Source organism: Caloenas nicobarica, chromosome 14 (assembly GCF_036013445.1).
Source record: "Caloenas nicobarica isolate bCalNic1 chromosome 14, bCalNic1.hap1, whole genome shotgun sequence".
In the NCBI taxonomy this organism is placed as follows: domain Eukaryota; kingdom Metazoa; phylum Chordata; class Aves; order Columbiformes; family Columbidae; genus Caloenas; species Caloenas nicobarica.
The window spans coordinates 9,586,450-9,596,110 of NC_088258.1; the positions used below are offsets into that span (position 1 = coordinate 9,586,450).

Sequence of the window (9,661 nt, forward strand, 5' to 3'; positions counted from 1 at the left end):
CAAGAAATCTAAAGGAGACAACCCAATTTCTCATTTCCATTCTCTAAAACCAAGTGTCTCATTCTTCCAACGAAGCCAGAACACAATCCTGATTCCACCCTGTGCTTTGGGATACATCCCTGGGATTGCACGCTGCTGTAAGTGTCCAGGACACGAGTCAAGGCAGTTGTGTGTACAGTGCAACAACACAACGGTGTGCAACTGCTTCACAAATCCCAATGTTACAAGTCACAAGCCTCTGTCTAGTGTGAGCTTGCTATAACAAATGGTTGTGCTCTCCCTGCAGTTTCTGTCCCTTTTCCCTCTTTTCTTTTTCTTCACTTGATCCCTTTCTTCTTTTTTTCTTTATAACTTCCAAATTCCTTTCTCAGGGTCTTCATTTCTACCTTCTCTCCACCACCTTGCCAAGGTTGACCATCATTATATAGATAATGTGACATTTAGCATTTAATTAGGTTTCAAAGTTGACATCCACATTAGGCTTGTAGGAGAGGAAACATTCACATGGTTCTATGACTCAGAAGAAAAGTACTAAATGATGCTCAATTATTTTGGGGAGTTACTTTTATTACCACGCAATCTAAAAAGAAAGGAAGCATGGTGATTTACGTAGCCTAAAATGACAATACTGGATGCGGGCCAGTCAAAGAATATACAGCAGTGGTACAGCAACACAAAGCACATTTGTTTTGGGGAATAAATTCTAATGTGGACATAATTTGGATCACTTTTTTCCTGTACACAATGGTTCTTACTAAAGATCCAGGAATCTATGTCCACTTTTAGTCACCTCCTTCACCTACTCTCTCTTACTGCTTTGGCATGTTCCTTCAGTTTACATTCATTCCAAATGCTAAAATTATTCCTGGTATCCTGCTTCGCTTTTGAAATTGTACAGATGTTCGGATCATTAGTGAGTGTGGCCTGGAGAAGTCCCTGCAATGTGGGCATGCACTCCCCGGATTTCATCCAGAGGACTTCAGCCTGTCGGCCAGCAGCAGAGCACTTCTAGGGCTGGCCTGGACAAAACACGGGATGGGCAGACCGGGGCTCCAGCTGCTATTTAGACACTTTACACAGATCACAAGTGTATGGCTCGTTCAAAATCCTGCTCAGTTCACTGTGGTTGCTATCCTCTTCCTCCCCCCATCCTCCTGAGCCCTTTCAACCATAGTTCGCACAACGCTTGTCAGCTTAAAAAAAAAGTGCTGAAGTCCCCCCTTCACCCTCCCCATTCAAATTTCAGATACATTGGTTTTGAAATACATGCAGTGTGCTGTGAATCATTCTTAATTTGATGGCTCTGAGTTACTCAGCTCTTCATTACAGCCTCCCACCTTAGAGACAAATGAATGTGCTGTTCTTCAGCTGACTTGTCAGGAGGTGATATCTAAAGTGGCGGAGGAAAGAGCACAGTGCAGGGGAGGGAGACGTGGGGGGCGGCTGCACCAGCCACTGATCTCAAAGACCTGGGGTCGCAGATTCACCAAGGCGCAAGTGCAGATGAGTTTTCTCTTCCAATTATATCCTAACCCAGTGGTTACAAATACTGGTGTGGCAAACCTCTGCTAGAGCAGAGAATTGCACTTGAAATGCAAAGAAGGGGGAAGGAGAAATGCTCTACCTGTGTGGTTATGTACAGACCAATGAAGGTGAAAAATTACTGGTCAAACCAACAGCTGCCAGACCATCTCAGTTCAAGTAGAAGACAACGGCTCTGGGGCCCTGTGTGAAACACTCACTGGGCTGACGGTCTCCTCGTTCTCTCCCGGTGACGTGTGTCTCTTACCATTCATCATTGCCCCACAACTCCTGAGCCAGAGGCAGCCAAGCCTGAGGGTCACCCACTGACCAGACACCCCTGGTCTCCTGCGCCAAAGGAAAGGACAGGCTGCTTCTCTCTTCTGCCTCAGGAATCTCTTGCACAAGCAAGAATGATTCCAAAGCAGCCTCATCCCCAGGAGCATCCCCCAACATGTACACCCAGGGGGTAAACACATCTCCTTGATTGAATAGGATGGGCCCAAAAGACACATCAGGGGGCTGTGCTTGTCTGTACTACGACTGACTCTCTTTTCTTTCCACTTACCATCAAGAGGACAACCTCTATTCTACTAACATACTTTCTTTGGAAAGTAAATACATGCACGTAATTATTTAAAGAAAAACACAAACACACTGAAAAAGCTCAATATAACAGTTACAAGATGTGCTACGGAAACTCTCATCTCTAAGAGTACTGAGAAAGAACGCCAAAAATATTTATTGCGTGGTCTCCTACCCCTATGCATACTGACTATGCATTGCTATAAATGCTCCCACTTGTTTACCACACAGTATATGGAATAATTTTCAGAAGTGCTGTGGAAAACCACACAAATGAAAAAACACCAACCAAAACCTGATGCTGTGTCACTGCATTATTTAAGCAGCAGATCTTTGGGGTATTTCCAAATATAAGGAATTTTAACAATAAATTAACATAGCCTGCATGAATACATCTTAATTTTCCAATCCAACTTTTTCCAAAAGCGAGAGTGGATTTTCCAGATATCAGATCAAAAGCAATCTTTCCAAATCAGGATCACACACAAATGTTAAAGCTCCATTAACAAGAACCCCCAGGTGTCATTTTGCTTCCTGTAGAAACTGCAGGGACAGTCCCTCCCTCCCTTCTGGATGAGGAATCAGAGGTCATGGTGTTTGCAAACAGGCTTTTTTAAAAAGGAGCACACAGTTTATTGCCTCAATACTAAGTCATCGTGATGTCCTCAACAGCACACTAGAGACATTCAGCGGTGATGGAAATTCCGGACACGAGTCCCTCTGAAGAGAGAATTGCAATGGACACCCCTTAGCACAAGGTGGTGCTGAAGAAATGCCTTAATTTGAGTTGCACAGGACTTGAGAGCACTCGGTGAGCTCAGATTGATGTTAGTGCTAACTTCCTGAGATTTCTATAGTTGCTACTCTGCTTCACCAGGGCAAATACACAATAGTGGCATATCCAAAAAAGCCCCAAGCCTCCACAGCCTGAGAGGACATCGCTGATCTCTTTCTTTAGCTTTTCAAAGCTGACTATCCCTTAACATCACAAAAACCTGGGAAAGAGAAGTCCTGTGACCAGAAGGAGCAAACACCTGGTAGATCTTATTTCATGGGACATCCTGTCCCAGCACAGGGAGGAGGGGACTGGAAGGACACCCACATGTAATATTCTTGAACCCTCCCTGCCTTGTGTGTGTTGGTACAAAGGAGCCTGTACCACACACCACGTGGTAAATTGAACCAAATTACATTAAATTACTCAGAAGGTCAAGCAGGAGGTTTGTCATAAAGCCAGGTACTAATCTCTCTTCTCCAAGACTGCTGTTTTAAAACACCTGTAAGATAAATAAATATCATGCTGATACTACAGGTGAGTAAAACAAAGCAGAAAGTAACCTGTATCTACCTCCCAAAGTTAAGAACGAGTTCAGCCTGGGTTTACACGCAGGAAGCCTCGCGTTCTGCCCCCTGGTACGTACAGCTGCCTGCCAGCCTGGCTGCTGCTCCGGCTCCAAATGCCTGGACTGGGCCTGGGAAAAGCTGAAATCAAAATAGCTGCTGATAAGCTGGGTAGCAGGTCTCTGTGCCCAACTTGCCAGACTGAGCTCGAGCTCCCAAGTTATGCTTAGACTGTGGCCTTCTGGAGACCTGTGAGGCTTGGGCTTATGCTGACTCTAAGCCTGGTCTGAGTCCTAGCACTGATCAGGGGGGCAAGTCTGACCTTGAGAACAAGTGCCTATGCGGAAAAGGATCATCCTGTTTGTTGGTAGTCACACACAGTCCATGGACAGCCAGAAAAAGGACGTTCAGAGCTGACTTTGCAGCAGCCTGTTTCCAATAGAAGGTTTATCCAGGAGCTTCTCTGGCTGTTGTTGCACATGGAACCTGACACACCACTGGTTTATACTGGGTTGGTCTGTGGGTGTGGTGGGACTGGCACAAGCAGCAGCCCTTCCCTCCAACCTTCTTACAGCTGAGGCTCATATCAGCTGGTTCACCTGTTACCCTCCTTGCAGCAGGTCTGTGCTTCTGCAGCACACCTCTGTGTCCTGTGTCTGTCAGTCACATCAGGTCCGTCATTCTGATCATAACCTGCTGGATTGTGTCTGCTGGGGCTGAGGTGCACAAGAGGGGCTGGACGGCTGCTGGAACCACCCAGGAAGGACTTCTCAGAAAAACTCCACAAGAGGCATATTCGCCTGTCAACTAGAGCCCTGCTCTGCAGTCCATACCTATTATGTCACTTGCTGTACCATATAAAGGCCCTTTCGCACACTGGTGATCGCAGAGTTCAGAAAAGATACCAAAGAGACATATAAAGTCCATGAAACTACAAGCAGTACCAGCAGATATGATGTGACTGCTACTCATGAAAGAAATGATTCTGTACCAATTGTATTTCTTACTGGGGTTGAGCAGGAACCCTGCAAATGTCTAAATATGAATTACATTTCCATGCCAAATGTAGGCTGGCTGATGTCACATCACTTACCTGCTCCTGCAGATCCCAGAGATAAGTGAAAGCAGGAATGTCAGCAGCAGGCAGGCAGGCACAGAGGCCTGCTTCATCAGCTCCACGATGATACTCGCTTCAACGCCATCCGACTGCCAGTGGGTCAACTTGATGGGCCCATCATCATATCTGTCTGTCATGAACAGTATCTTGCTCTTCGCAACTGTGTCAAAGATGGCAGAGAGCTTTGAAGCATCGTCTGCCTTGGGGTCAGTGGCCAAAGGGGGATGTAGATGGGAAAGCATGACTTTGCGCTGGTCATAGTACACTAAGATGATTTCTTCTTCCTTAGGGTTGTTAGAGTGTTTCTGAAGGGTAGAACAGCTCCAGAATTTGCTGTCTCCCTGTCTGCTTATCTGAATCCAGGGCTCATGGGAGAATATTGTCCCAAGGTCCTCCAAGAACTCACTCAGACTCTTTTCTTTCTCCTGCTTGCTGTTGCTCCACGAGCCAAGCACAGAAACACTGACTTTAGTCACCCGTTGGACTTCACTGAGATACTGCTTGACCTGGACAGGAATAAAAGGGAAATGGACCACAGCGAGGATAACAGCAGAGTTCTGTTCTGAGATCCAGCGGCCGATCAAAATGCCACTTTCTGCTGAGGAGCAACACGATGGAAAGAAGACTTTAAGTACCATGGCAGCAATCCTGACAGAACGGTACACCTGCCAATAAACACAGAAACAAAAATTGAGAATGGCGATTACATGCAAGGAAAATTAGAGCTGACCAAAGTCACTGGTGAGGAGGCCCAGTCAAGTTTTAAAACACTAAGTCCAACCATTTGCCTTTGCACTGAAACTAGATAACAACATTAGTGACCAACAGGGATTTGAAACCAGAGAAGTATTTAGGAGGTTCTTGACAAACTGCAGTCTTTGAAGTGAAGGGTATTGAGCCTGGACTTTCTCAGCAAAGCCCTTCTCCCATTCCTGGGGCTGCATTTCATGACAACAGACTGAGCAGCACAGCCTGTCAGAGCGGCCAAGATCAGGAATCCTCAGATCCTGGATCTGACGCTGGACACACCTGAGCACTTCCTAGAAAAAGGACTATACCATGGCACACCGTGATGCCTCTGAGGAATATTTCCTCCTGTTACCAACAATCAAATATTGGTTTATGCTATAAAGCAAGATAATTACAGAGTCCCCTTTATCATCTAGGAACCCAGAGCTGTGGTCTGCAACAAACTCACTGAAAAACCTTGGTCACATCACTCATCTCCTCTTGTCACACTCCCCTCATCTGGAAACAAAGATGATAATTTTGTCAAAAGGGAATATAGTGATTAAATGATTGAAGTAGTAGTGTTAATTCATTAGATACAAGATCCTAAAATAGGAGAAGCATCTCTGCTTTATCAGTGTTCTTCATCTACGATATTTTTCTTCCTGTCATCAAGAAAACATTTCAATGGCTTTGTAAGACTTCTACAAAAAGGAGCTCTGAGGCAGTTGACAATGTCTCTTTAAATAAGGCGGAGGATTCTAACAGGAATATAATTGCAGTAAGGAGGGCGCTGGCGCAGAACAGTCGGCATCCGGCACCCGTTGTCCTTTCCCGTCCTTCAGCGCTTTGTTAGAGATGTGAGAACTCCATAGGCCCCGAGGCTGGCTCCTGCAAGGGACCCAGTCAATCGGAAAGAGGAACACAGAGTGTATTTATAACATGTAAAGAGGATGCGCAATGTGGAGCTCCCTGGTGGTTTTGGTTTTCTCTCTTTTTAATAGAGGACAATTATCTAGTAAATCTCAGCACGTGGCAGTTTGCTACGGCATGTAGGAGGCGATGGGGAAGCAGCAAAGGCGAGTGATTGACCTCTTCCCAGCCCCACAGCCCTGTCAAGTCCAGCGGTGGGAAATGTGTGCTCACGGGTGAGCTGTCAGCCCCTCCAGGCAGCAAGGTGAAGTCTCCTTGGTGCACAGCTTGCTCCTCTGATGGGAAAAGCTCCATGGCTGCTGCGTTTGCAAGGAGTAATGTATTTTTCCTGGGACTGAATTCTCCCTTTTACTGCAAAAATGCAAAGCACGCCCCAAGACTTCCCCTCGAACAGACGTAAAGGTGCTCGGGAGGGGTTTTGCTCACAGCATGCTGTGGGGAGCAGGGGCTGAGGGCAGGGAGCACTGTCCCTCGCTGCCCCACAGACCCTCCAGCCCACTGCAGGATTTGGAAGCCACCGAGGGACTTCCACCTCTCCCGCCTGGACCAGAGGGATAACCTGCAAGACACGGAGTCTGAGAGACAGCAGGATCTCAGAAGGCCCTCAAATAATACAGGTTTTTCCAAAGGGCTGCAAGGGTCCAGCAGAAGGGGAAAGGAAGTGGAAAAGGGCAGAAAAATGGCAGATGAGACACCCTGAGACAGTAATGGGGAGGACACCAGGCGTGGGAAAGACCAAAGGCTTGCAGTACAGTTGAAAAGCATCACCTTTCACCAGACAAAATGTAATTACTATTAGGTCCAAATGGACTGAAAACAAAGACATCCAAGCTTACTTTTCACTTCTATTGAAATAGCTAAGACTTGAGATTTTTTTTTTTCTGAAGACCATGGAGGAAACAAAGAACACATATCCTATCTGAAAGAGTTGTTCCTGACACACATAGGAAACCTTGGTGAAAATCAGCTATCAGACACAAATCATTAGACTGGCCCTTAAAAGAGTTTGAAATAAACAGCATTCCTTACATTTTGCTTTTGTTTTACAAAGACGATGTAGTTTGTCCAAGGATGCTGGCCAAAACGGTCTTCCCTGCACCACGTCTCCTATCTCCCAGCTTAACTCAGATTGTTAACGAAACATTACCAGGTAAGATGAGATTTGCTTCAGGATTGAGTTTTAGGTTTGAAAAAAAGATTTTTTTCCCCCCTCATAAGATCCACAAACATATTCCGAGGAAAAAAAGAAATAAATTATATCAATACAGGGCCTCTGAAAGGAAAAATAACAGATTGAACACGTCGAGAATGTATATACATGCATATGCTGAGGAATTATTTAAAATAATATAAATTTAGCTAGTGTGATAACATTCTAGCCATATCACAGTACCAAAACCTTACAAGTGAAGTGTACCAATAACTGAATACTGTAAAAACTAAAACTGAGCTCAGTATTTTACAGAACCTCCCCAAAAATGAAGAAAATAATACCTTAATGGGCTTTTCAGTATTTCTATTTTAATTACCAAAGCTACCACCAGTAATATTGGACAGATAACTTTTTAAAGTTGAATCTGCATTCTTTTTTCTCCAGAGATGTCACAGTTGCTTGAGTGCATTGTTACAAGAGATTTCCAGTGTCCCTGCACAGCTCTCTTTCTTACAGGTTTGTCCATACAGTGGACATTTCAGAGAGTTATCAACTGACTCTTAATTCAAACATTTGTTTTCCAATGAGATTTTTTTTTAAATAGCCATAGTCACCTAGGAAAACTTCTCATGGAGGAGAAACGCTATTCATCCTTCTCTATTTTGTGAGTTTTCCCTAATACCTTCTCCAACCTTTTAAATTAAATTAGTTTTATTCAGCTAACTACATTAGCTGTCACTCAGGTCAAATAATGCCCAAGTACATCATCTGCAGATATGGCAGAGAAGGCTCAGATACAATTTTCAGGCTGTACAAAGTATCTCAATAGTTGAAAAGCAGCCAAACAACTATTCACATGTTAATGTGAATACCGCAGTAACCAGGGAGCTCGGGCAGCAGGGCTTGTATTCCCAAATCCATGACTGGTCGTGCATCCCACCTCATCCATTTCAATAGACTGTTCGAAATATAAAGTTGACATTTTAAATGTCATCACAGTCAATTGTTTCACTGCCACTAATTTTAACAGAAAAATATTTTTATATGTATATATGCTTAGTCCCTGCTCATGAAGTGCCTAAAGTCTTCCAGATCTGCTCATTTCTGCCGGAAACCCCCAGCTTTTCCCCGAGATGCCACAGATCATCAACGCAACAATCTCGGGTGCAGGAAAACCAACAACAGGCACAATCTAAAACGCATTAATGTAACCAACAAATGAAGAAAGGACCCCAGGACTGATTCATTTCAGAATTTTAGGCAGAAAAGCAACACTGAACAGCGGGATGTGGCCCTGGTCTCACAACACAAACTGCCCCATCACCAGTCGTGCCAGGGGCCCTGACCCCTTGGCAAACCCACGGCTGAGCATCCCCGGGTCTTTCCACGGGGTTTATTAGATCTCCTGTTTCCAGGAGATACAGAAAGCACCGGTAAGCTGCCCACGGCCGCCCCGGGGAGCAGGAGCGGGGCTCTCTCCCTGCAAAACCCACCAACTTCTTGCTCATCCACTTTTTTTGCAGTTTTTAAATGACATCTTGGGGCACGGGCGGGCTGACACACAGCAGCAATGAAACGCCTCCTCCTCCGCACCTCTCCTTCATTCTAAGGCGGATTTAATCACCAGCCCCTGGCCCTCGGGCTGCCCCTACGCCACCCACGGGACGCCGCGCCGCCCCCCAGCCCAGGCTGTCCCCGGGCTGAAGCGGCCGGTAAGGGTAACGCCGCCAGCCAGGCCTCGGCGGGAGGGAGCCCCGGGGCCGGGCCGCTGAGGACGGGCGAGGCCGGAGAGACCCCCCGCTCCCCCCCGCCGCCGCCGCCTACCGCCCGCTCCGCCACGCCGGCCGCTTCCGGGGGCCGGTTGCTCGGAGACGCCGCTGGTGCCGGGCTGTGCACCGCGGCGGGCCCGGCCGGCGCCGGGAACCGCGCTCCCGCGTTCCGCCCGCGCTGCGGGGCTGCCCCGGTGCCCGGCGCTCTTCCCGGCTCCTCCTTTCCCCGGTGTTTGAGGCCGCCTCGGCCAGCAGGCTGGAAAGGGCCCGGAGCCGCCGCGGCGGAGCTCAGCCTCGGCTTACGCGGCAGAGCTGCTCGCCAGAGACTCGCCCAGCGCCGAGCTGGGCGGCGGGGCTGCCGGCTGGGCTGGCCGATAAGGAGCCTGGGCCTGGGGCAGGGCCGGGCACTCGCCTTCCCCATGGGACCCTGTTGTCCCCCATCCCCAATGGCCAGGGACTCGCCTTGCCATCGAGCTCGGGAGGACACTGGGCAACTTGAGGGGGTAGGAGCAG

General features: G+C 47.3%; 1 protein-coding gene across 1 annotated transcript in view; it reads right to left on the minus strand.

Moving 5' to 3' along the window:
- Window positions 1–9,271, minus strand: part of PIGQ (phosphatidylinositol glycan anchor biosynthesis class Q) — a 31,250-nt gene extending 21,979 nt beyond the window's left edge. The window contains exons 1-2 of the mRNA XM_065645120.1: window positions 9,204–9,271; window positions 4,541–5,229 (exon numbers count right to left, since the gene is read on the minus strand). Of these exons, the coding sequence (XP_065501192.1) occupies window positions 4,541–5,202 (662 nt within the window). The 5' untranslated portion in view covers window positions 5,203–5,229; window positions 9,204–9,271. The remainder of the gene's footprint in view (window positions 1–4,540; window positions 5,230–9,203) is intronic.
- Between the last annotated feature and the right edge of the window lie 390 nt (window positions 9,272–9,661).